General features: G+C 45.9%; 3 protein-coding genes across 8 annotated transcripts in view; 2 read left to right on the top strand and 1 right to left on the bottom strand.

Annotated features, from left to right (window-relative positions):
- The window catches only part of LOC131136940 (histone-lysine N-methyltransferase 2D-like), a 32,390-nt gene extending 19,140 nt beyond the window's left edge, over window positions 1-13,250 (top strand). For all 5 annotated transcript variants that reach the window (XM_058084307.1, XM_058084306.1, XM_058084305.1 and 2 more), the window contains exons 37-55: window positions 211-292; window positions 364-430; window positions 521-753; window positions 1,326-4,208; window positions 4,307-4,456; window positions 4,545-4,709; window positions 5,031-5,178; window positions 5,259-5,340; window positions 5,421-5,593; window positions 5,755-5,879; window positions 5,963-6,098; window positions 7,037-7,158; window positions 7,249-8,605; window positions 8,671-8,807; window positions 8,926-9,056; window positions 9,130-9,415; window positions 9,488-9,561; window positions 9,730-9,838; window positions 10,472-13,250. In XM_058084307.1, coding sequence (XP_057940290.1) covers window positions 211-292; window positions 364-430; window positions 521-753; window positions 1,326-4,208; window positions 4,307-4,456; window positions 4,545-4,709; window positions 5,031-5,178; window positions 5,259-5,340; window positions 5,421-5,593; window positions 5,755-5,879; window positions 5,963-6,098; window positions 7,037-7,158; window positions 7,249-8,605; window positions 8,671-8,807; window positions 8,926-9,056; window positions 9,130-9,415; window positions 9,488-9,561; window positions 9,730-9,838; window positions 10,472-10,564 — 6,553 coding nt within the window. In that variant the 3' untranslated portion in view covers window positions 10,565-13,250. The remainder of the gene's footprint in view (window positions 1-210; window positions 293-363; window positions 431-520; window positions 754-1,325; window positions 4,209-4,306; window positions 4,457-4,544; window positions 4,710-5,030; window positions 5,179-5,258; window positions 5,341-5,420; window positions 5,594-5,754; window positions 5,880-5,962; window positions 6,099-7,036; window positions 7,159-7,248; window positions 8,606-8,670; window positions 8,808-8,925; window positions 9,057-9,129; window positions 9,416-9,487; window positions 9,562-9,729; window positions 9,839-10,471) is intronic.
- Window positions 13,251-14,279: 1,029 nt separating this feature from the next.
- The window catches only part of LOC131136428 (rho guanine nucleotide exchange factor 25-like), a 68,893-nt gene continuing 56,025 nt past the window's right edge, over window positions 14,280-27,147 (top strand). Inside the window, exon 1 of one of the 2 annotated variants that reach the window (XM_058083226.1) lies at window positions 14,280-14,538. In XM_058083226.1, the coding sequence (XP_057939209.1) occupies window positions 14,353-14,538 (186 nt within the window). In that variant the 5' untranslated portion in view covers window positions 14,280-14,352. The remainder of the gene's footprint in view (window positions 14,539-27,147) is intronic. The other variant, XM_058083225.1, reaches the window with a different exon arrangement.
- Window positions 15,443-26,811, bottom strand: LOC131136431 (activin receptor type-1B-like). The gene is made up of 9 exons (XM_058083232.1): window positions 26,622-26,811; window positions 19,764-20,000; window positions 19,422-19,679; window positions 18,736-18,966; window positions 18,358-18,525; window positions 18,127-18,283; window positions 17,927-18,051; window positions 17,193-17,323; window positions 15,443-17,018 (listed from the first exon to the last, which is right to left on the bottom strand). The coding sequence occupies exons 1-9, from the start codon at window positions 26,683-26,685 to the stop codon at window positions 16,893-16,895; spliced, it is 1,497 nt and encodes a 498-aa protein (XP_057939215.1). The 5' UTR covers window positions 26,686-26,811; the 3' UTR covers window positions 15,443-16,892.

Here is a 27,147-nt window from a genome sequence, read left to right as displayed (position 1 = left end):
TTTAACTATATCACTATTTAGTTATCATCATTATATCGGTCCCAACAAATGCACCCTTAGTATCGGGCATTAAAGGGAAGAAACAAGGGTGGTACAATACATTTTTTGTCGGTAAAAAAAAAAAATGAAGCTAAACTTTGTGTAATGTGCATTATTGGTTTATACTGTATTGGTATTGTTGTAAAGTTAAACATCTTGCTTGCCTTTTAGGCAACAGGTTTCTCTGCTTGCTCAGAGGCTGTCATCTGGTCCGGGCACCGACCCGGGCCAAGTTTCATCTGGGCCTCCAAAAGTAAGCGCTTAGGATACATAAGTTATTCAGTGTCATTTTCTATGAATAATTCCATTTATTTTTGTGTTAAGGAGGGAGAAACCAGTGATCCCATCCAGTCAAGACCTAACCCGCCACAGTTTGTGCAAGGGATCATCAGTATGTCAAACAATAACAGAAATTCACGAGTTAATTTTGTAATTATACTGTGTACATATATGGATGACTAAGGTAACTGTCCTGTTACAGATGATTCCGAACAGCACCAGTATGAAGAATGGCTTCTTCACACTCAGCAGTTACTCCAAATGCAGTTGAAATTTCTGGAAGAACAAATTGGAGTTCATCGAAAGTCACGCAAGGCACTGTGTGCCAAACAGCGCACGGCAAAGAAAGCTGGCAGGGAGTTTGCTGAGGCAGATGCCGAGAAACTCAAGTTGGTCACGGAGGAACAGAGCAAAATTCAGAAACAGCTTGACCAGGTATGTTGAGTTTTTATTTCTATTTATTTATTGATTTTTTATGGGGACCTATTATGCTCATTTGTCGGCCCTTTTGTATTGAGCTGCGGACAGAAAACTAGATCTTCCAGAATCTGCACCTATTCAGCTGTATTTATTTGGATTTCATGGTTTCCGCAAAAATGGTCTGTTTTGATGTATTACACCCATGTCAGGTAAAGACAGGAGCCGAGCTTGGGGAGACCTTATCTGGCTTTCAGCCACGCCCCTATAAGGGGATCCGCTCCTGACGTCATAAAATGGCAGGTTTACCACGCCTTTTGAAACTGAGTGTTTTGAGCCATCCCAAACTTTTTTCAGTGCAAAAATGCGCAAACCTCTTTAGCTGAAACTTTGGTATGGTTTAACATGTGAATACAACATTGTAACTACATTTATAGGTCAGACAAGTGGAAAAAGTGCAATAGGTCCCCTTTAACTTTACCCTTTCATCACTTTATAAAACTTCCTAAAAATGTTATGATTGTGGAAATTCTGTTTTCCCACTTATTAAAAACACCTTATGAAATCTATGTATATCTGTTTTGTTGTAGGTACGCAAACAGCAGAAAGAGCACACCAATCTCATTGCTGAGTATAGAAGCAAGCAGCAGCAAGGTTCAGGCCTTCTAGCTCCCGGACATTCTGCACAGGGGCCCCCGCCTCACATGTTTCCCCAGTTACCCGGCCAGATGATGATGGGCCAACAGGAAACTCCCGTCATGGGTCAGCACCCTGGTATGGTTCTGCAAGGTGGAATGCCTGTTAGGATGCCCCAAGGTCAGCCTTTCATTGGAAGGGCCCAACACCAACTTCCAGGTACAAGGGCCCAATGTCCTCCTGGTGCTCCCGCAGGATTCTTCCCACAGGGGCCACCTGGAATGCAGGGCGCCGACCCCAGGCTTCTCCAAGAAAGACAGCTCCAACATAGAATTCGAATGGCAAAACTCCAGCAGCAGCAGCAGCAGCAGCAAGCGATTATGGGCCAGCAGCAGTTGCCACACGTAAATCAACAATCTGCCTTAATAACGCAGCCACAATCAAGTGTGTTGGGAAACCCACTGATGTCCCAACAGCAAGCAAATCTTCAACAGGGGAAATTAACCAATCCGATGAATCAGCAGAACATAGCTCAAGGCCCACAGGTAATGGGTCCGGGTCAGTCTGTGGCTCCACAACCGCAGAACTTTATTGCAGGCCAGCCCAATAACCAGGCTCAAGTCATAACAGCTCAAGCAGGATTAATCGCGAATCAGCCTGTTGCACAACCACTACAATGCAGGCCTCAAATGATGGGTCAGCAGGGAATGGTTGGATCTCAAGGTCATCCTGTCAGGGGTCCTCAGGCCCAGCTGACACAACAACAGCAACAGAATATTCTCGCCCAACACATGCTTGCTTCTCCACAGCAGCAACAACAGCAACCGATTTTTTCTCAACTGCAGCAGCAGCAGCAGCAGCAGCCAATTGCACAGCAAAGGCAAGCAGTTCAAGTCATGATTCAATCCAATCAAGAGCAAGGAAGGCTTTCCCAACCCTCTACACCACAGGTGGGTTCATCCCCTTCCACAGGCAACAACACTCCTCAGCCGCTGGGAGCCACAGACGGTCAAATTGTTGCAGCAAAAGAGGGTGACATTCTCAGCCCTGCTACCAGAACTCCACCACAGCATAGTGGGCCCTCAACTCCTAATCATATGCAGCAGATAGGCTCCGCAAATGATCAGCAAAATGATATGGGGCAGCAGCAGCATCAAGACCAGGGTTATATGATGCCGCAGCAACCATCACTTCCTGAACAACAAATGGGTTTGGCTGGGAACCAACAAACCGGTGTCATTAAGCAACAACCGCAACATCTACCGACTGTTGTACAGGGGCAAGACTCTGGTGTCATGGTTAAAGAAGAAGGAAAGTCTGCCGTTGATTTCCTAGCCCAGCAACAACAGCACCAGGCTGTTCAGAATGTCATGCAGCAGCCCCAGGAGCCCAGCACCCAGCAGCAGATGATGGGACAGAATCATCCTGGTCAGCTGCAGTCTGTAATTAATCCTCAGCAGCAAGCTCTCATTGCACAGCAGCAAAAACAGCAGGGCATGATGGGAATGATTAGAGTTCAACAGCAAGGCATAATTGCACAACGGCCTGTGGTTCCAAACGCGCCGATACGCAACCCTATTGACATTCAGGCCATCATCGCTCAAAACCCGCAACTACGCAATCTTCCCCCAAATCAGCAGATACAACACATCCAAGCCATGATTGCTCAGAGGCAGCTCCACCAGGGTCAAATGCTGCGGGCCTCAGTGGGTCAAGCTCAACAGAATGAGTTGAGGCCCCACATGCTACTGGGACAGGTGCCACAAGCGGTGAAACAAATGCTGCGAATGGAAGGGCAACAGATGCCGTATGGACCAATGGGAAAGCCCGGAACTATGTGCATTCAGCAATCGAGTGGCGCTCCTCAGTTTCAGCAGGGGGTCATGGTCCCGGGGCAGCCGCACCCACAAACAGGAAAGACCATGCATAATCAACTTATGAGAGGCCAGTTACAAATGCCACGATCTCCCATGGACCAGAGCCGTTTAATAAGGCCCGCATCTCCACGCCAGTCACTACCCACGCACCCTGGTGATGTCAGACACCCACTGAACCACGCAGTAGGGATGCGGCAACCCCTTCCCATTCAGCACCAACAGCAGACACGGATGGCAGCTCCGACAGGCCACATGCAGGGATTCCCTTACAATGCATATTCTCCAAGAGCACCTTTTGGCATGAGCCCCACCCAGCCTGCCTCCCCACTCCCAACTCATGTCCCGTCACCTTCTGTTGTTGACAGCAACGCTGGAAGTGCAAGTCCATACAGTCATATCAAGGTGTCTCCACTCAGGTCACCGGGAACCAAGACTCCACTTGACTGTCCAGGACTAAAAATAGAATCGCAGACATCGGCCAGTGAAATATGTCCTGCTCCAGCTCCACTTGTTCCAAATGGTCCACAGACAGGAATGGGTGTCCAGCAACAGTTACAAGTTGCAGACAGCCGTAGTCCTTACACACAGCATGGCACTCCAGAAGGGGGTCTGTGCAAGATGACGCTGCATAACATTAAACAGGAGCCAAGGGAAGTTCAGTGTGATGACACAGGAGAAGCACATTCTGGTAGTGTAAAGCGAGAAGCAACAGGTGACCTGGTTACTTCAGGAAGCAATGCTGCATTTTTAAATGCAGATGACAATGCTGCAGAACCCGAGGCTCAAGGTGCCAGATCTGAAACTGGACAGCAATTACTACAGAAACTCTTAAGAACCAAGAACCTTCAGCTTGCTGCCCAGAGGCCTTCTGAAGGTATCCACAATGAGATCAATGGCCACATTAACAGCAAACTGGCAATGCTGGAACAAAAACTCCAAGGGACGCCACGAAATATGGAGGTAGGTTGTGTTTTAGTGGTATTTTATTGTTGCTGAGTTTTTTTTTTGGGGGGGGGCCTTGTGACCAAAGTCATATTTTCTTTTCTCCACTCTTTCAGGATTTGCAATCTATAAGTAAAAGGGCTCCTGCACAAAAGCCCAAGCGTCCAGTTAAAGCACCTGGAGACCGTGGACTTAATGTACGGAAGAAGAATAAGAAGGACGACGTTGGGAAAAGTGCTGAAGCCTTGATAAAGCAACTCAAACAGGTAAATGAACGACAACAATATACGTATAATCATACTTTTTTTTAGAAAGTCTGCCATGCGTATGAATTGACATGTACGTATCTTTCAGGGTCTGTCTCTGCTGCCCCTCATGGAACCTTCCATCACAGCTAGTCTAGATCTGTTTGCTCCTTTTGGGAGCAGCCCAGCCAATGGAAAAGCTCAGCTCAAAGGATCCTTTGGAAATGCAATGTTGGACAATATCCCAGACTACTATTCTCAGTTACTCACCAAGGTAAAACTTACCCCAATTTATACTTGCATGGATTTTGTCCCTTTTTGGATGCCAATGAACTTTGTCGGAAACAAGCATGAAGTATGTTTAAACCGTGCAGGGCTGCATGCCAGTGTGCAAAGAAAATGTAGACATCTGTGGCAGGCATAAGTTTGTTAACGCACCTCAACCGATTAGCAAACAATGAGGGCGTGTGCCATTCACATGGATGGGTTAACTTTTCCACCACCATCAAATGCAACAATAACAACATTTTGGGATTGTCACTCACGCTCTTTGAGCAATAGAGGCATTTTATTGGGATATTGTTGACCTTCACAGAGCAACCTCAGCAACCCACCCACCCCTCCATCTTCCCTGCCTCCGACACCGCCACCTTCCGTGCAGCACAAGCTGCTCAATGGAGTGACGTCTGGGGAGGAACTCTCACATGCTCAGAAAGATGCAGGGTCAACAAATGAGCCAATAGGTAAATAAGAAATTAATCAAATGAGTTTACTTAGGAATATTTGTCTGCAAATTTTGACATCTTCAACTGTGTCTGCACAGAAGCGGTTACAGAACAGACAAGAAGTGTGGACATCCTTGCAGCGCTTCCCACTCCGCCACATAACCAGAATGAGGACATCAGGTACCGCAGTGGCTCTTTGACATCATGTTACGCATTCTTTTGCTGTGTCGCTTTAAAAATAGTCATATCTTCTTTGACAGAATGGAGAGTGACGATGAGGATGCTCCAGAAAGCATCATCCCAGCATCATCCCCTGAGAGCAACGTTGGAGAAGAAACTCCACGTTTCCCTCATCTGCGAGAGCCAAAGGAAGAGGAGACGGAGAGAGCAATATCCCCCATCATCCCACTCATTCCTCGGACTGCTATTCCAGGTAAAAACTGGCAATATTGGAAAGGTGGGTTGGGTGATATGGACCTTGGCGTATAGCACCATATTTTTGGGATGTATCACGATAATGTTAAACATTTTCATTCAGAGTTTAAAATACATACATCCACAGTGAAACATTTTTTGTGTGTTTCTCCCTGATAGCTTTCTCTGAGAATAAGCCCCTGGAAGCGACTGATAGCAGAGTGGTTTCCCTATCCAACAACTGGGACAAGGCTAAGAATAACGAGGTGGCCGTTACCTTCACGTTGTCCTCCATTGCAGCAAAGGTATCAACAAGATCATTGCTTATTATTAAAACAGTCTTTTCTACATGCATAGTTGACTGAAAACGATCCTGACATTTTCCCAGAAACTTAACCATGTGATGATGGCAATGGCTCAATTGCTGAAGATAAGGATGCCAGGTTCGTACGAAGTGACCTTCCCCTCCCAAAACGCTGACATGCCTGCAGTGGATGATCCTGGGAAAGGGCCTGGACAGCCTGGTATGTGCTGAGATAGTGTAGATCAGGGGTGCTCACACTTTTTCAGCATGCGAGCTACTTTTAAAATGACCGAGTCAAAATGATCTACCCACTACAAAAATGCAAAACATCTATTTATTTTCAAATGTATTGAGGATTATTTGTACGTACAATGTATGTTGATGTACCTTACATAACCAAATGAGCCAATATTTCAAAACACACATAATTAACTATTAACATTTTTTGTAATTACCTGAGTTTACTTTGATGACTTGCACTGAATTGAACCAGCCAGGGATGCATAGTCCGGACAGTAGCTGCTGATAGCCAGCCTCAAGCACACTTCCAAATGTTTATCAGTCATGGATAATATCCGTATCATAATATCCGTATAATATTCCATATCCGTATGGAAGTGATATGTTTTTTGCCTTTTTACTTGGTCCAGTTTTTGCCTTTTTACTTGGTCCAGCTCCTTCACTCATTTTAGTGACCATAAACATTAGCGAGGGCTTAAAATCTCGCAATTCGCCGACTAGCTTAGCACTTTGCATCGCTGTTTACGCATGAGCGGTGACCTAAAGGTCAAAATTCAGTTGTCATCTGACTGGTTGTCCTGTATGTCAATCAAGTAACGGGGATGGATGATAGGCTGACATCGTAAGTTCTGCTGCACTTAGAGACGTTGTTTGATTTGATTGGTCGCCCGAAGGGCAACATTCAGTTGTCATCTGAATGGCTGCCCTGTATGTCAATCAAGTGACGGCATTGATGCTGGGATGATATTTTTTTTAATGTCACACCGCGATCGACCAGTACCACCTCCGCGATCGACCGGTAGCTCGCAATCGACTTAATGAGCACCCCTGGTGTAGATCATTATGCCATTGCCAAGAAGTCCCAAACATGAATGTACGTGTTAATGTACCTGTTCCTTATCAAATACGTCATTGCAGGTGCTCTCAGTCTAAAGGACAATGCCTCATCTAGCCAAGATGAATGGCTAAGGCAGTTTGATGTTTCTCTGCCAGGCTGCACATTAAAGAAACAAATGGATATTCTGACACTACTTAAACAGGTCAGTTGAATACGTCCTCAACCATGTCGATTCTACTCTTCCTGAACTGAGTTCTTCATTTGTAGCCATCATATGTGCATCTTCTTCCAGGAATTTGCAGATAACGAAGACAAACCAGCCCAGCACTGCTATACAACCAACGTAAATGACTTGGATGTGCGCCACCTTCCCGTTATTCCATTGGAGGAATCGCCACTTCATTCTCCAACCCCTCCACTTCCTTGCTCCCCACCTCCAGTTTCAACCAATGAAGCAGAATCCCCCAAAAAGTCAGCTCCTCCATCCCGCTCACCTGTCACTCTATGCACCGTTTCCATCAAGACGGAGCCTGAACAGGATGACGGACCTTCTTTGGAGGGGGCTCCATCGACTGAGTCAGCCGTTATCGCTGTGGAGACAGCCTCTGACACGGCACCTGACCAAGGAGCTTCTGATTCCGTTGCTCTGACAGAAGATTGCACAAATACCATTTGCAAGAAGGAAGAATCGGTCAATGATCCTCCCATCAAAGATTCTCCCAGCCCGCTGGAATCCTCCCCTAAAGCCCTGAAGCAGCGCAGACCTCTCTCCCCGGAGGAGGAGATCCTGCTGCCCAAAGTGAAAAAATGGAAGGGGATTCGCTGGAAGCGTCTGCAGATTGTCATCTCCATACGTAAAGGTGGCTCTAAAAAGGAGAGCAGCCGTGAGGTCTCTGAGCTGATGGAGCGCCTTTGCATAACATTGCGACCGGACAAGCTGCCACGCGATAAACGCAAATGCTGCTTCTGTCATGAGGAGGGCGATGGAGCTACAGACGGACCTGGACGCCTGCTTAACATTGACGTGGACCTGTGGGTGCACCTCAACTGTGCCCTCTGGTCCACAGAAGTATATGAGACCCAGGGGGGCGCGCTCATGAATGTGGAGGTGGCACTGCGGCGTGGATTGCGGACCCTGTGTGCGTTCTGTCAGAAAACCGGTGCGACCAACAGCTGCAACCGACTGCGCTGCCCGAACGTCTACCACTTTGCGTGCGCCATCCGTGCCAGATGCATGTTCTTCAAGGACAAGACCATGCTGTGCACCCAGCACAAGCTGAAGGGCCCCAGCGAAGACGAGCTCATCTCTTTTGCCGTTTTACGCCGCGTCTACATCGAGCGCGACGAAGTCAAGCAAATAGCAAGCATCTTGCAGCGCGGGGATCGCATCCACCTTTTCCGCGTCGGCGGGCTCATCTTTCACGCAGTCGGTCAGCTGTTACCCTCCCAAATGGCCAACTTCCACTCGTGCACGGCCATCTTCCCTGTTGGCTACGAGGCCACGCGCATCTATTGGAGCACACGAGTTCCCAACAAGCGCTGTCGCTACCGATGCCGCATCGGCGAGGATGACGGCCAGCCCTTATTTGAAGTGCGTGTCCTCGAGCAGGGCATGGAGGATTTGCACTATCGTGACACAACCCCTCAAGGTAGGACCTTTTTATTTGGCTGTGTTGTCTTTTTTTCTAAGAACGGAATCTGGTTGGCTTGGTAGGAATCTGGGAGCAGGTGGTTCACAACGTGGCCAAACTCCGGGATGATTCATCCATGTTGAAGCTGTTCACCGAACATGTCAAAGGAGAGGAGATGTATGGCCTCACGGTGCACGCCGTCATGCGCATCACCGAATCGGTAAGAGATGGCGTCGGTTTTCAACAAAAAGGGGTTTCGACCTTTGGGATGTTTGGGATTTCATGAACTTGTCATTGTACTACAAGAGGACAGAATTCTCACCTTTTTTGTATTCCAGTTACCTGGAGTGGAAAATTGCCAGAACTACCAATTCCGGTACGGCCGTCACCCGCTGATGGAGCTCCCCCTCATGATCAATCCCAGCGGCAGTGCTCGCTCGGAGCCCAAAGTCCCAACACAATGCAAGCGGTAAGGCACGGTCCCCGATAACGGAGCCCTCCCATGTCTCCGCTGACCCCCCCCCTGGCTTGCCCATCTCCAGGCCTCACACCCTGAACAGCACCAGCGTGTCCAAGGCTTATCAGAGCACCTTCACGGGCGAGATGAACACGCCGTACAGCAAGCAGTTCGTCCACTCCAAGTCGTCCCAGTATCGGCGCCTGAAGACGGAGTGGAAGAACAACGTGTACCTCGCCCGCTCTCGCATTCAGGGCTTGGGTCTGTATGCCGCGAAAGATCTGGAGAAGCACACCATGGTCATCGAGTACATCGGAACCGTCATTCGCAACGAGGTGGCAAACCGCCGTGAAAAGATCTACGAGTCACAAGTACGTTATTTCACAGTACTGCAAGGGATTCAAGTATTTGTGTCAGTTTCAGTGATTGTTCTTTTCCCCCAGAACCGCGGCATCTATATGTTCCGCATCAACAACGAGCAGGTGATTGATGCCACGCTGACTGGTGGTCCAGCTCGGTAGGTCACCCTGCACCACGCTCAAATCAATGTCTCCATAAAAGGTTGATCTCTGATAAAACAATCCAAGTTGTGGTCATTTGAGGTTTTCTAACGAAACACACAAACTTGATGTTCAGCACATTGCAATCAAACGTTTACAATCCCTGCACCTTCTCTTCTTCTCAGCTACGTGAACCACTCCTGCGCCCCCAACTGCGTTGCAGAGGTTGTCACGTTTGACAAAGAGGACAAGATCATCATCATCTCCAGCCGCAGGATCCCCAAAGGAGAGGAGGTGCGCTCCGTGTGCATGAACACCGTAGAGTCGCTCACTAAACTCCAACCTACATCTTCTCAAACGTATTTCAACCGGAGTAGTCAGTGTACAGCTTGTATAGCCGTGGAGTCGCCGCGTCACATTTTGGAGGTTCACTACCACGGAGTTTCAGAAATATTTTAAGAACTTGTGCTGTTTGATGGATGAAAACATCTCGTCTTACTGGGAAGCCCAGTAGAGGTGGACAAACCTGCTCTTCATTCAGGTTGGCCGTTAATAATGCCAGAAGATGAGAAGTTAATACATTGACAAACGACGATCTGTTATGGATAAGAGCATGAAATTAGTACATTTGGTCATTGCTCATTATGTATTCACTCTTCCCGCTCTGTGATTGGCCAGTCACACACAGTGGCCGCCTCTCCCACAGTGCAATCAGGAAGTTAAACCCTGTCACAGTGCCTCTTGACGAGCATGCGGGTGTTTATCCAAGAATTTCTGTATGACTAAGTATTGTGTAGTACGGTATTGTAGTAAACTGACTGTTGTAGTGTACTGTCCAAAACTATGATTACGGTATTAATATGACATACCTGTACATGTGACGTACCATGTGATGCCTCCTAACCGTCTAAATGTTGGTTCCTCCAGCTGACGTACGACTACCAGTTTGACTTTGAGGATGACCAACACAAGATTCCCTGCCACTGCGGAGCGTGGAATTGCCGGAAGTGGATGAACTAATAAATAAGGATGGAAAAAACGGAGCGGGTGCCAGAAAGCCTTTCCGCGCCAAAGCCTTTTTTTTTTTTTCTTGAACTTGACTTAGCCAGTGCATAAGCTGTTCCCATAAGCTGTTGGCATTCGGAAGTGGAGGAAGGCTGGCTTCCGTAGTCGGATGACTCCAAGCAACAGTGGACGCGTGTAGCCAAAGTTTGACGAGCATTCATCACCACAATCAAACACCACCACCCAATACTGCAGCTTGATGGACGCTTTTTTCCCCCGGGAGGGGGCACTTTTCAATCACCCGTTTCCTCAGCCAAAATACCCCCCCCCCCCTTCCACCCCAGTCAATCTGAATCACTCTTTCTTCACTCCACTCCTGTCGACAACCACGTGGTCCTCACCCCCACATGGAGCTGCAGCAAAAAGCCATTTTCCAAATACTAACAATGAACTACAAAGTATTTTTTTGTTGTAAGTCGGACCTACTTCCTTCCTGTGTCACCTCTGACCACACCCCCTCGATAAAAGGCACTTTCCCCCATCGCACCATCAGTGAAGACAACAGAATATTGGCTAGCTAGACAATCTTAACATGAGGAAGAACTTCATGCCATGGATGGATGGATGAAGACAACTCCAGAGGCGCCCGAGGCTCTGGACTGTGGAGTCGGGAGGTTTGTTGGACCCGGTCTACCTCGTTGATTTAGTGGGAAGTGACTGCTTTGTATAAAAACATTTTTAAAAAACTACTACTGTGGAATTTTAGGGGCGGGGCGGGGCGGGGCGGGGTGGGGCCTTCTCGGACAAGCAGGGAATCTCAAGCAGCAGGTTTGCTCTATCGACTCTATGCTGATGATCATTTACAATAAGGAACCAAGCTGATTATTATTATTATTATTATTATGATGAATCCTAACTTATTTATACAGAGGAAATATACGATGAGCATTTTTGACAAGATATTGCATTAAATGAACAAAAAGACAGCCGGACGCTCGGCATCACATCCCGCGTACCGCCACGCCATCCCGGACAGCCAAGCAGCTTCAGGCCTTTTTCCCGCTTCTTCACTTGGCTCCATCCGCTCCTTTTGGTTGCTCCCATCAAACCGCAAGCACGTCGAGGTGGACGCATGACTACTAAGGACTTTTTAACCTCTTCCTCCGGCTCATTTGGGCCACTTTTGTATCCAAACCAATCATTTACTGTAGTAGGTCTTCCTGTTGCCTGAGTCCAGCCTGCAGTCATTCGACTTCCCGTGTAGTGTGTGCGTGTGCGCGTGCGTGCGTGCGTGCTTTTTTTAGTGCTGGTACTGTCCTCCAGGCTGAACTGATGGCAGAGAATGACTTATTGGATAAAAGGGCATTTGTTTTCACTTCTACCTGAGAGTTTAGAAAATAGGGGGCGGGGGAGTCTTTAAGGGAGCTTTACTAAAAAACAAAAAAAAACTAAAAAAAAACCTTCTCATATGACTATATTCCTCCTTCCCCCCTCAAAAAACCTAAGACCTCACAGGATTTTTTGGATTAAAAAAAATGCAAAGTTGTACAAAATGTATATAACGGTATATGCATTAAGGGGACAGCCAGTCTGTACCCAGACCCCCTTTGTAATCCAAAGTGTAGAGAAATAAAATGGAGAGAGAAAAACAACCACTGGATATCATTTTAACAAAGCTGTATATAAATATGAATATATGTAAAATGGCAAACTAATATCTTTATGTATATGAACCAGAGTGTTTTTTGCATTAACCTGTTTTTTCTATTAGTGTTTTTGCTATATGCTCTCAGAGACACGTTTGTTGAAATAATAATAAAAACAAGTAACGAGAAGCCAAGGTGATTTCAAAAGAGGATTTGTGTGACGACTGCTTCATTATTAGACATGCAAATGGCCGCAGTAGTACTGCGTTTGTATTTATGTAATATGGTTCCTGGTTTTTATTGGGGGAGGGGGGAGGGCCTGGTTTTAATTTATGCTACTGCTTGTTGGTTACCAAATCATGTCCTGAGCTCTGTTGCTTCCAATTGGATGAATATACTCTTGAATGGAACAATTCCTACAATCTTATTCTTCGTGTTATGCTTCTTTTTTTTTTTTTTTGGTATTTTCCCTATAGAAGTGAATGTGTTGGTAAACCTTGTGAAATGGTTACTTGGGCTCATGTATGTGATAATCCAAAATCAACCCTATACTTAACCTGGTAATGAATTGCACTCTCATAAATATATAGAAATATATATGTAGTTATGTGTATCCCGAGCAGTGATTCTACATATTTTGAAGTTGTTGGTATGATTCTATATTTCAAGAGAAGACCATCATGAGACACCCCTTGCTTGATTTTAACCTAAGGATCTTTTTGGGAAATCAAATCTTAATTTAAGTTCATATCTTCTGACTTAATAATAAAAAGTTTGTTCGAATTGAAGTTTTTTTTTTGTTTGTTTTTAACCCTACCTACTTTTTCAAACAAAACAAGTCTGTACAGCAGAATACTTTTAGGGACTATGAATAAATATATTGATTTTTATTGAATGTGGCATGTTTTGTATGGGTATTATTTGAAGTTGTACATATTTTTCAGGAAGCTAGAGGTTGCATTTCTTTATATACAATATTACAGCTTCCCCCACTCCCTCCTCTTGTCCCCCTCTCATCTTATTTGTCTGCTTTTGTTTCTTGTAAACAAAAATAAAAATGCATTTTAAATATGTACACGTTTATTATTATTATTACTACTGTTGTTAGTGCGATATATAGGACTGATTTGCCATTTCCATATTTGGGAACATGTGAATCTTTTGGCCACTCGGGGGCACCAAATCCTCAATTTGGTATCCTGTTTTTAGATGTTTTCTTTTAACTATAGAATTAGCTAAATATAATTACTGTTATAAGGGATACCAAAACGTTCAATTTGCTTATTTCCTTTAAATATCTTATATATACAGCGATATGAAAAGATTATAAAGCCATCTCTAAAGCTTTGGGACTTCAGCAAACCACAAATGAGGACCATCATATAGAAATCTTTTAGGTAAACAGGTCAACGGGTCATTCTGGTGTAATTCGCTCTTTCTCCGTTAGAGGTCACTATTGCTACAAATGCACTGGCTTATTCTTTTGTGATTGGATTTGTGTGGCAGCGCCATCTAGCGGCCTTTCAATGTAAGCGGCAGGCTACTTTAGTCCAAGCCCCATTTTGAGAGCAGCACAACAATTTTCACAAGAGCACAACTTCCTCTACATCCTGTGGAAACTTTGGCAAAAACATAATCTGTATTTAATAAGAATTAAACATGTGAATTTAACTTTTATTTTATTAATTTATCAATGATATGATATTATATTATATATTGTAAAGTGTTGGTTCCACCATTGCAAAGTCAAATGTCCCCCAACACTTCTAAATTGAACTCCTGTGATGGAATAACTTTCCCATTCTAATTTATCATACACCTGTATTAAGGGGGTGGAAAACAATCATGCGCATGCGCGTGATGCTTGTGCTTCGGCTCATTCACCGGGTATGAATGCAATTGACCGGTGACTCCAGATTCATCGCGATGCGTTTGTGGGTATCGGTAAAATACGACACAAGCGCCGTTTCATTAATGTTCAACTTCACCCCATATACTGTTCCCCAGGTGCCATTGAATGCACCATCATTATTTGGCGTTTTGTATTGAATACGGACGGAAGCCGTGAGGAACATACAACTACTAGTAAAACAGCATGGACGTTCGTAGCAAGCAGCAGCTTGGAAGTTTCTATATTTAACCCCCCGCGACGTTTAAATGGTATGTTCGGAAACACTACGGATTCTCAAAGAACGACAAAACGTCCGTCATTTGCAAAGAATGTCGCGTCAAGACAAACACAGGAAAAAAAACCCTAAAAAGGGGACACCCCAACACGGACAAGTCTACCGCCATCCCCCGTCTAGTTCCCGGTCGGACACCGGGAAGAACCAAGCAAATCAGGTCAGTGGATCTTCCTGCTTTGCTAATTGTCCAGGAGCTATTTGCCCCCCCCCCCCCAGCAGGTGACATTAGAACAGCAGAGCAGTTGGCTTCTTCCTGAATTGTGAACCAATTTTAAAAGAGTAGAAATTGTTTTCCACTTTCTGCTCCCCACTACTGTATTAGCCTAGCTGCTAGCTCATTCGTATTAGTATGTTTAGCATTAACATTAACATTGGTATGTTAGTATGTTTAGCATTAACAGGAATATAAACAAATATTGATTCCACTGTTTAAAGTGTCACTTTTACTTCGTTGTTAAATTATTAGTAGTATTTGTAATTATTGTTGAATAGTTTGACGCCACCACTGAACCACTGCGATTGGAATTGCATAGCCAATGTGAAAGTGGGATGAAAGTTGTTTTTGAAAAGTTGTTGATGTTTTAAGATGGCAAAAAGAATGATGAAGATGGTGCATAGTAAAAAAGACAAATAACACTTTAGTTGGATTTACTGCCGAGTGTCTAGAGGGAATAAAGCCAAATCCTTTTTGGAGGAGTTTTCCCTTTGCTTATTTGCATCATGTTGAATTGCATCATATTATAATCGGATTGCATTGATTTGAACTAAATGATTATTGCTTCGTATCGAATCGTGACGAGGGTGAATCGTATCGAATTGAATAATATTGCCAGAAAATTCCATGTATGGTTAAAGTATGGCATCGGTCCTCAGTGCTGAGATTCTCAGCCCTAATCTGTATTTGTATTTTGCTCTACATATGAATATGACAACAAAAGCTGAAGTTAATATCCAGTATATAAATATAAATACTGTACACTAGGCCTGTTATACACACTTTGACTTTAGAACCTGTATTGTGCTTTTTTGTTTGAGGTGTAGTAGAAAGAGTCGTCAATCACTTTTTAAGAAAAAAAGGAATTTATTGTATATCATCTATATACACTAATTCTGAAAACATTTGCACAACATGGATTTCTCCATCTTGAAATATTACACAGTAAAATGTCTAATGGTTTTACAGCCATGGCAACAAACAAAAAGGGTGGTGGTGGGGGGGGGGGCAATTGTTTGGTTCAAATGTCTCTTAGTTCTCCTCGGTCACATGACAGTGGTGTTCATGGGGGTGGGGGGGCATGCAAAACAGACAAACATGGACACATTAAATACCTGATCAAGCATTGGAACACTTCGATGTGGCCAACGTAAAAAACATCGGACTTCCATGACGACCTACGACAAAATGCTGCCTCGTTCTTTTAGGGTAAAAAAAAAAAAAATGGCAGGAACTACAAATGACATCAGGCTTGGGTTTGCAATATTCCAGTGTCGACGAGAGGGAGATGTTTCCTCATCTGCAGTTCAACAATAAAAGTAGACGGGACGAGGAGTCGCAGCAAACGTGGGGGTCAGTAGTACCAACGAGGAGGAACAACAAAAACATTTTGTCGTTTTCTGGCACAGTTTAAAAACACAAAACACACGCGGTCTAAAAGTACCAAAAAGTCACATCAAAAAGGGTGTTTAAAATCATTAAATCATAGGTAACCATCATCATCATCATCATCAGTAGTGTCTAACGTCATCATGGGGGGGGGGGGGGGGGCAACGTAACAGGAACACATAAAAAACATTTGAGACACCCGACTTCACCTTTCCTTTCAACTTTCATCTCAGTGTTCGTCCACATGAAATAAGTTAAAATAAATTAACATCCAGACATGTTCCCTGCAGGAAGTGGAGTGTGTGTGTGTGTGTGTGTGTGTGTGTGTGTATATGTGTGTGTGTGTGCGTGCGGTCCAGTGGTTCCCTGCGGGATTCACAGAGGAAGCTACAACTGTCACAGTCTGAGTTTTTAGTCCAATTGCTTGAGCAAGATGCCATGTTTGTAGTCCTGTGAGCCGTGACTACAAACATGGTTTCTCCAAACGTTCCCAGCCATTCCCAAAGAAGGTTGACCTGCTGCTGAAAAAGGGGCGTGGCCCTGTACAATAGTAGTTCCTGCCAAAGGAGATGAAAGTACAAAAGGTCAGGTGATATTTACAGTGGTGGCGCTGTGGCCCATGAAGACGGACGGCGATGGGGGGGGGGAATGGGGGGGTTGACACAAGGACGACAAGGTGGCGGGGGGGGGGGGCTGGGGTGTAGTCTCAGTAGTTTTGGCTAAAAAGGTGAGGTAGGCCATGTCACAACTTGGAGTGTGGCTTTAAAAACTGGCAGGGCTTCTTGCATTTCCAGTCTTGAGTGTTTCTTTCCTGGGGGGTTTGGGGGTTCTGGAGGGTCTGGGGGTCGAGGAGGAGAGCAGCGGGGAAGGGGGCGCGGTTGTGCGTCTCCGGCTCCGTTTTGGGCCTCTCACATCTTGATGTCCTCCTCCACGCTGAGCTGGGACAGAGTCTTCTTGATGCGTAGGGCGGTGAGTCGGGCCGCCCCGTTAGCGTACCAACACTCCCTCATGATCTTGCCCATCACACGCAGGGACTGCAACAGGAAATAACAACTCATGATACCAACAAACATCTTGAAATTATGGAAATGTTTCTGGACTTCATTCTGGCCGGCTGTCTCAATATTTGTGTTCATGTAGTATTTCCCAACGTTGTGTACCAGGTACTACTTCAGGTATTCTCGTGCCAAGAGTGAGAACCTCCTTACCTCGTAGCTCTGCCACCAGTTGGGCACGTTGGGCCGCAGCTTCTGGTCGCACACCACCTTCCTCATCTCCTCGATGGACGGGTCGGAGGGCACCAGGTCATAGTAGGGCAGCTGGTACTCCTCGTGGATGCCTGGAGTACAACAGGACACGGGTCACTTTGGAGCACGTTCTGGAACACGTTCTGGAGCATGTTCTGGAACACGTTCTGGAGCACGTTCTGGAACACATTCTGGAACATGTTCTGGAGCATGTTCTGGAACACGTTCAGGAGCATGTTCTGGAACACGTTCTGGAGCACGTTCTGGAACACGTTCTGGAACACGTTCTGGAACACGTTCTGGAGCACGTTCTGGAGCACGTTCTGGAGCACGTTCTGGAGCATGTTCTGGAGCATGTTCTGGAACACGTTCAGGAGCATGTTCTGGAGCACGTTCTGGAACACGTTCTGGAACACGTTCAGGAGCACGTTCTCAAACACGTTCTGGAGCATGTTCTGGAACACGTTCTGGAACACGTTCTGGAACACGTTTTGGAGCATGTTCTGGAACACGTTCTGCAACACGTTCTGGAGCATGTTCTGGAACACGTTCTGGAACATGTTCTCGAGCATGTTCTGGAACACGTTCTGGAACATGTTCTCGAACACGTTCTGGAACACGTTCTGGAACACGTTCTGGAACACGTTCTCGAACATGTTCTGGAACATGTTCTGGAACACGTTGAAGGTACTCGCCTCCTGCATTGCAACGGCGTGCTATCTCCCAGTAGACCAGGCCAAGAGCGTAGATGTCGGCACACTTGAAGGAGTCAAAGTGTTTCATGTTGATGGTTTCATCCAACACTTCTGGAGCCATGTACCTGTGGAGATAGAGAAGGTATGAATCGGCTGTAGAAGAAAGACACGGTCGGGTGGAGGAGTGTGGAAGCCCTTACCTCTTGGTGCCCACACGCTGGTTCGGAGCGATATCGATGGTGTCCGTGATGGACTCGTGGCGGACGGCCAGGCCGAGGTCGGCGATGGCACACATGCCGTTTTTCTTCACCAGGATGTTTTTCGACTTGAGGTCACGGTGAGCGATGCCAGGCTTGCCTGCGAGGAAACGTGCAACACGTGGATGAAGTTTGGGCCTTCAGCATCTCAGATGAGATAAGATCTGAGCTCACCCTGAGTGCCCAGGATCTCCATGTGCAGATGCGCCAGCCCGCTAGCGGCCGACAGCGCCAGCTTGATCATGCCCTCGATGGTTACCGAGTAGCGGTTCAGGTAGTCGAAGAGCGAGCCGTGCTCGTGATAGTCCGACACCAGCCACAGCTGGGTCCACGTGCCGTTGTCTGAAGGGGAATAGAACCATCGACATAAGAACACGCATGAGGAACATGTGTCTGTTTCAGAAGTAGAACATTACAGCACTTTATGTTCCACGTTCCTCTGAATGGAACACTCCATCCATCCCATGGTGCATTCAGGGTAGTTAGGGAATCGCCAACCAGCCACCCCGGCCCCCGACTATTGTTACTATCTTGCCGGGTTCTCCCAGTCACCTTTATTATCAGCTGCAATGAATCCCAGGATGTTCTCATGGCGCAGCATGATGGTCTGGTAGATCTCGGCTTCTCTGAACCAGGAGCGTTCCTCCCTGGATGAGAAGATCTTCACCGCCACGTCCCCTCCGCGCCACTTGCCTCGCCACACCTCGCCAAAGCGACCCTTTCCTATGATCTCCAGCAGCACGATGGTCCTGGCCACGGTGCGCTGCACAAACAGGGGCAGGCCTGGACGGGGAAGGAGGAGACCAATTCAGGAGATGTTGTTGATGATGTTCTATAGACTGCAATCAGTATCGTCATCAGAACATCCATGAAAGGTCAATCCTAATCTGAGGTTGCTCTAAGCTCGTATGGGTGCTGGGTTCCTGTCCTGGACACGTTTGGACACATTTCTGGTGGATTAGTCTAAACCACAAACTATTTCCAGTGTTGGCTCTCGGTGGACCGCAGACCAAATAATGACTCCAAGCTAACTTCCCAGACTTGTAGGATCCCTGCTGGTGTTTACAGTAACGATAAGACTTAGTATCGCCATGACTACCTACATCGTCTAAGGCGGTTCCACCTGGGAGACCAAGTGGGTCTTCATGCCAGATGAGCAAGACGCCCCCCATGGAGATGTTTCAGGCAATAAAAACCATCTGCAGACCTCCTCCCAGAACAATATAATATGTTATTACCGGAGCCCGATCCGGAGGTAGACATGTCATAGATGAGGTCCTGCAAGGTCTTGTCCTTGGCCAAGTACAGATGATCGCAGGAGGGGTCCTCCACCTCCAGCCTCTGCCTGTGACTGTAGGCCCTCTGATGATACTGGAACAGGAATACGGCGACCATCAGCAGCACGCACAGAAGAAAGACTGGCCCGGCGATGACCGCCACCAGCTCCACGGGGCCCCAGGAGCCGCCCACGCCTGCAAGGTCCTCCTTGGTGGGAACTGAGAGGAGATTGGAGCATAGATGTGATTTTTTTTTTTTCACGTCAATAGTCTCAACGTGGTGATGGACGAGAGGAGCCTCACCAGGAACCTTCAGGTCGATACTATTGCAGTAATCCACGTAGCAGCAGTGAGTGTTGAGGAGACCCTCGGCGCTCAGACAGTAGAAAGGTTGTCCGGGCGGAACCAGGTTGTCCCGGTTGATGCAGATGCGAACATGCTGCTCCTTCCCCTGGATGGTGTACGTGGAGGCCATGCAGGCGCCATCCGTCTCGCACTCGTAGCCCGTCTTCTCGCAGGTTGTGCAGTTACAACGCAGGGCTGTTCCATGAAATGGGAAAAGGCGTGTTCATAAAACTAAAAGTCTGTAGACCACACGGACGTACACGGATGACACCATTCCTAATTGGATAAAGACAGGAAGTAGTTCCTGTTCACCATTTGTGGCGTTTGCTGTCAGGGATGATAATGGTCTCATTTTCATAATTGGCCGTGACGCATAATTCAGTGGGTGTGTGTACAGGTAAAACAGAGCTTTTTGGCATGCGTCATAAGAAAGTTATTGATAGCGTCTGCAGGCATATTCATAAATGAATGAACTGGAGTCATGAAGTGGAAGCTAATATCATGTTCTTATGAAGCCATTGTGGTGTCATTCATTCATTTTCTATCACTTAGCCTCATGGGGGGGGGTGCTTATCCCAGCTAACTAAAGGCGAGAGGCGGGGTCCACCCTGGACTGGTGGCCAGCCAATCCCAGGGCACATATAGACAAACAACCATTCACACTCACATTCATACCTATGGACAATTTGGAGTGGCTAATTAACCTAGCATGTTTTTGGAATGTGGGAGGATACCAGAGAAAACCCACGCATGCACGGGGAGAACATGCTAACTCCACACAGAGATGGCTGAAGATGGTATCAAACTCGGGTCTCCAAGCTGTGAGGCCTGCGTTCTAACCACTTGTTAGTTTATCCAGCATGAACATGTAGTGACGCTATCCCAGGAGTCTCCAACAGGTTATTTTATCATCATTTATATTAATATCAATAAGGCTCGTAGTCAAACATGATGCCTTATAACAAACGAGCACATTGAAGTAACAAAAGGAGGCTCCACATTTTAGACTCTCATAAAGTTTGCCATTAAATCAACAGTTTTGCAATGTTGTCCAGTCAGGTTCTGCTGGTTGTTTGGAAAAAGTTAAATAGATTATTAAATAATTAAGTCATTAAAAATGTTATTCATCATAATAAAAAAAAAAACTGCAGACGCAGCATCTAGTCCACCACCTCCACAGCTTCAAAAAAAAAACACTGAAGAAGGCTTGCATGTTTATAGCGTCTCATGTTCCAGCATGGACATCTGGGCTTGTAGACGTGCGCTAGAGAAGCATGGATGAGGTTCCCGTCAAAATTTGATGGCTGACGATGTCAATTAAACAAGTCTGATGCAACTCAGGTGACGCCATGTCGGGATGACATCATCACCATGCGACAGCTTAGGATCAAAATACCGGAAGTATGTACACACCAGAGGTTTGGATCAAAACCGTAAGTAAATAATTTAATGTTAGTGTTAGAGTAATTAAAATAATAAATGTATATTATTTAATAATTTAATATTTCTTAAATCACGCAACACCCCGCCCAGTCATTGCTATGTGCCAATATGCCAGTGGAAGGATACACAAACACCAAACACTACCCAAAATATTTACAAACAATCATTGCGTCATTAATTACATCGTTACTTGCAGACACTTAATAAATTAGTCGTTTGTAATGACAACACGGCACTCTGTTTTCACCTCGTGGTTGGTCGTGTGATTGATTGCATTCAAACATGCATTCGTTCGACATCATGTTTATATACGACGAACACGATTGCATATGACGAGCTGAAATGCATTCGGTAAATGCGGCCATGCATTATGCAAAAGCATCAAAGATTTAGTGAAATTATTCAATGTATTTATTGTGCAGAGCTTTCACAGAAATGTGCATCATTCGTCTGCATGTCCCGACGTAGCCCTCGCGCTACGTGTACGCGCACGCGCACGCAATAGCAATCCCAGCTCCTGAAATGTGAAGGTAAACTCTCCAAGATCTTCGATATAGCAAAAAAAACAAAACGTTTTTTGCTCATATGTGCATGTTGACGGGGAGTCTGGCCCGTTTGATTCCGAAGGGTTCCACAAAAACACTTGAAACTACAATGAAACAACGCCCACCAACATTTGACCAAACAGCAGGTTGGCATCGGGGATTTGAACGGGCAGTGAAACTAAAGCCCCACTGGGTTGAGTAACTTCAGAGAACGGGACGGGGGCTTGACGTGTGTGACGCGTACTTAGCATGAACGGCGCTCTCGTATGCACATAATTGTTGCTCTTTACACTGGCGCTTTGTGCAGAGATTAAAACGACATGAGGCATTGGAATGGGACCGAGTGAACAAAGAGCTCTGTGGGAGAAGCGGGAGCCAGAGGGAGGGGGGGGCGGGCGGCTTGTAGTGGACAGCCAGGGTGAACAGTAAAAACCCCGATATTTGAGGGCCAGACAGGGTGGGGGCTGGGGCGGATAATACAAAAGGGGAGGGGAAGTAATGACCCGGACTTACAGGGCCCCCCCAGCTGCGATTGGGGTCCGCCCAAGGGACCAGCTGTGAGCGTCATTATAACCCAGTCTAGACTTTGACTTACTGGAGGAGTGGGGGTGGGGTGGGGGTGGGGGGCAAGTAACAGGAAAAGGGAACAGTGAAGTTAAAAGGGGGGGTGATGGTATGCATGTGTCAAGTTCCTATCATTCTACTCATGCTCAGGCAGGAAATGACAGCGGTAGTGAAGAAAGGATTAATAGAACAATGTTGCCCAAACTAGTATTGCCCCATAACACAACACTGCATAGTTTCCTTTCAAACAAACAATTCACAATCCAACACCGAGTGTGCAGCTTACAAAAACCAATCCACAGACACCGTGAGCACAGCGCCATTACCCAAATGCACTGACTGAAATTTGATCTCTGATACCAGACGCAGTTGATCAAGACAAATAGCCCCCACCAGACAGAGTGGGTGTGCAACACAGAACACGCACCACCGTGTCTGAATCAATGCTACGGGAAGGAGGAAACTCGTTACTTTTGACTGCATCTCGGACTCAAATTACTGATCGCATTCTAAAAGGGAAGACTGTGGGACTGCAGCTACCGCTGCTAAAGCTAAAGCTAACTATTCAGGACACCTATGGTGTTCTAAGTGTTGTCCTGTGTCGTGAGTGGAAGACCGTACATCAAGCACAACACTCTACATGCCAACAACGGGGTACACTGTCTGCTGCGCCAATTAGGACTCATTGCCTCCGGGCCCAACGGAGGTCATTATTGACACTGGTCATCACGGAGGGGGGGGAACTAGATCAGCACAGCCTTGACCTGAATCTGGCTCACTCGCTTACCATTATAGGAACAACTGGTAAGTGCTGATTACATTACATTTTTACTTTAAAGGTCAGGTTGAATTAACTGACCATGCAGCTTCATGGCTGGGTTTGGAGTATCTTGAAAAAATAAGCAAAACCAAAGACAACTGGCTGTACAATTAACACAATTTTTCAGAAAATCACCATTGAAGCCAGGAAGCTTTCTTGCCTTTAGTTTGGGGTTGAAAACAGAGGAATTATAGAAGCTATGGGGCGATGCCTGCTTCAACATGAGAATACGACATTCTAACTCCATTTATAGGTCAGAAAGACCTAATATTGCCATGACTGCTTCACAGATGTGGAAGTGGTGGTGAAAATGCATAACCGTGAAGTAACAACCATTGTCGTGCACTAGATGTAAACAGTACTTGACAAGATGTAAATAATTCATGCCAATTCGTACCATTTCTGGTCTCGAATGGTGTGTGAAGTAGGGCTGCCATGATCATGGCTAGTCATGATTACAGTATGTCGGCGATTAAAATTGTCGACAACTAATTTAAATAGTTGACGCAGTGTTTTTGTTTCTTTGTTGTTCTCTCAAAACCCGGAAGTTATACCACACGGGCTCTGGTATCATGGCTACCCAGCGGAAACTGAGCTCAACAATGTGGCTGCATTAGAAAGAAACATAAGACAAAAGTGTGCAATGCCTTATGTGCAAGACAGAACTTGCCTTCCACTGCAGCACAACTGCACCGCACACCTGAAAAGGAAGCATATTGTAGTAACGCAATAACACATAATAAATAATAGATCAGGATTTTATGATGCCGATACCAATACAGATTATGAGTGAGTGAATTTGTCCCATACCGATACCAACACCAATCGCATAGATGAAGTGTAAATGTTTAAATGTAATACTGGCTATATTACACACATCATCCGTAGTCCGACGTAGCCCAGCACACAACCAAACCACAGGAAATAGCGGGGCAATACCGAAGCAAAATGTAAACGCCGGATCACCAGCACCCCTATACACACACATTGCGGCGCATATTTTGAAACTTTTTTTTTACAACTACAATCTTGTATGCACACCATAGATAATTTTTCCCATGAACCATTTACCACTTTGTGCAACATGGTTTAGCATTTATGCTGGTTAACATGCATAGCCAGTCAAGAACATAACATCCTGCACAGTACAGATACAAATATATGACAGTAACTTAAAACAAAAACAGTAAATATGCAGCCCTAATAAAGCACCCAGGACATTAATATGAGAGTGGGGGAGGGACAGACAGCAGGAAAGACGGTTGGGCGCCTCGCCTCACTGCAATGTGTCTGCACTTAGATCACATTGCAAATGCGTGGACCGCACACAAGGAGTGCATCACGTGAGCATGCAACACGCATAACTTGCTGCTAATCTACATAAAGTCAACAACTCGTGAAGAGACTCGCCTTCGGTTTCAAATGAAAAAGTATTCTTGCAAGGGAACAAAAAAAAAAAAACACTTCGCTCACCAGCGTTGTTGGATCTGCTCAGGCTTACGACTTTCTGGTTGGTCTGGTTTCAGGACATTTTAAGCACGGCTCCACGCAGACTTGTGGGCCCCCCCACTTTCACTAAAGACACTACCAGCTGAACAAACCAATCACCACACACCCTTGTCTAATAGGCCACACAAACCAACCCCCCACAACGCTAACGCATGGCCGTCAATGTTGAAGTACTGAAGTACCCAAATCTAATAAACAACACAAAAGTGTGATGCTTCCAGCACAACTTGCATCAACTCATCAAGTCTGCTGGTTTCTTCACTTGTGGACAGACAATTGTGTTTGCGGTATTTTTTCAATTGTCTATTTTGAGGTACTTGTGATAAATACACGTCTGTCATATTCTCAATTATTTGTTTCTACATGTACATTGCCATGTTGTGACAGTACATTATAAATTTAGTGTATGTTTCTGCCCCAAGTTTGTGTTGGTAATGTGTGGAATCTCAAAGTTGACCAACTTATTGCCACAACCTTCGACAATACATGTGTTATGCGTGATTTATGAACTAATGTTAACTTTTCTAAACTATCAACACGGTACCAGCACCAGTAGATAGCTTTACCCGGGGACTAGCTTGACGTGTCAACATCACTCACAATGCCTATGGCGATGCATCCTCCAGAAATGTAGTACTTGGTGTTAGCTGCTACAATAACAATATTGCTGTAGCTTGGTTAATATACGGCTCAGTTATGTAAGTGGAACGCTGTTGGTGTTAGGGCTTTAGTCAAAATAGGTAAGTTCCGATGACATGCATTGTTTGCTGGCTCATTCCAACTGAAAAGGCACATAAATATGTATTCATGTTTCGTAGAAGCATTGTGAATGATGGACAAAATTCCAAAAAATGCATTTTTTCCTTTAAGGGAATCTCCACGAGTTGGGAACATGCCACGGAAGTGAAGTTATAAAATCCCAGCGGTTATGGTGTAATTACTACCTTTATCAGTTTGCAGGTTGCAACAAGGAAAAGGCATCTCGGGGAGACTAAGTGTGGTGTTGCACAACCAGTTTGTTAGATTATGAGCCAGAGTCCAACCAGTGCATTATATTATATTTTGGGAGCGTAGAGCAGCTGGCATCATCTGAAAGCGGCAGACGGCTAGACCGGACCAGATCCACCCCAAAGCAGCCCCCTCCCCCGGAGCCCCAACTTGCCACATTTCCATCACAATGACCTCAGACTTCAACTCTGACTCCCGTCTGGAGGCGTCTGAATGCGCGGCTGTTGTCGCCCTACGCCGGCATTCAATGGCTGTTGGGAGGCCACCGAGCAGCCTTTTCACTCCTTTTACGAATGGACACCAATGCGAGAGCCGCCAGTGTTTACACGCAAACAACACAGCCACTTAAGTAGGTTAGGCCTCCATTCAGGGGAGCCTTTCTCCTCAAACTGGAGCCAAAACATGTGACGGCACCGTAAGTGAGCACATTGAGCTGCCATCGTTGCTATTATTGCTATTATTGCTACCTTTGCCCTGTTAGCAAGCACACAAGCCGAGCCGAAGCAGGGAGGGATTGTTTATAAATGTTGCACTAACGACAGAAACACTATTTAAACATGAACTCCAATACTGAAATGTAGTATGGTTCACGTTTATACATGTTAACAACTTGTTAGCTAGCGATATTAGCAAGTAATCCGACATTAACAGCCAGCCATGTTGTTGTTGTGTTTTAGCAAGACAACCCAAATACAATTAAAGGTCTCCTGGTCAATCAACGAGCAGCAAAACAAAGAGTGTGTTGTTGTTGTTGTTTATCGGGAGCAGCAAACCACGTTCTTTTGGTCCACGCCAGCTCTATGTGGTTAAAACAAATCCCCTTGTGCATAGCGCCATGACGAAGAGCGACAACACGCATAGACACATCCACCCCCCGCCCCCACCCCCACCAGACAAAAGCCGAAGAGGTGCCGTAATCAAACTTACCATTAGCGACAGCCAGCAGCCCCAGCAGGGACAGCAGTGCTCGGCCGATGTGTTTCACTGCCATTTCTCCCAAATTCCCATCGCTCCACAACCGTAAGGGCGAGAAAAGGCGCCTGGAGCGTGTCGTTGTGAACACAAGCAGACCTGCAACACAACCACAGTCGGACCGCACTCGCCACACCGCCTAACCCTCTGCTGGCAGACTGCTGACGTATTTAAAGGGGAGGGCGTCTCTTTAAAGGGGAGGTGTCCGTGTCCTCCTCCGAGGTCAATAGCAGTGTTATGACCTTACAGAAATATCCACTTGCTGGGCCTGCGCCGATTTCTAATCTTGGAAAGATGTTTGCTTACAAGGGTGATCGCTTTTTTGCATGGTTACGTCAAATATTACCGAACTTATTTTCACTTTGAGGGGCGGGGGTGTAATAGCCTACACTACAATGAACCCAACATGCAGGAAGAAACTCAAGTACCCATGTACCCAATACACATAGCTATGTTCCAACATAATATATTAATTCATAAT

This window comes from Doryrhamphus excisus, chromosome 10 (genome assembly GCF_030265055.1).
Source record: "Doryrhamphus excisus isolate RoL2022-K1 chromosome 10, RoL_Dexc_1.0, whole genome shotgun sequence".
Taxonomy (NCBI): Eukaryota; Metazoa; Chordata; class Actinopteri; order Syngnathiformes; family Syngnathidae; genus Doryrhamphus; species Doryrhamphus excisus.
This window is presented reverse-complemented; position numbering and strand designations above follow the sequence as displayed.

Coding starts and splice junctions, on each gene's coding strand:
- LOC131136431 (XM_058083232.1), bottom strand. CDS start 26,685: ATGGCAGTGAAACACATCGGCCGAGCACTGCTGTCCCTGCTGGGGCTG. Junction 18,967..19,421: donor TACCTCCGGATCGGGCTCCG/GTAATAACATAT, acceptor TTCCCCGTCCAG/GCCTGCCCCTGTTTGTGCAG. Junction 18,526..18,735: donor CATTGCAGCTGATAATAAAG/GTGACTGGGAGA, acceptor ATTCCCCTTCAG/ACAACGGCACGTGGACCCAG.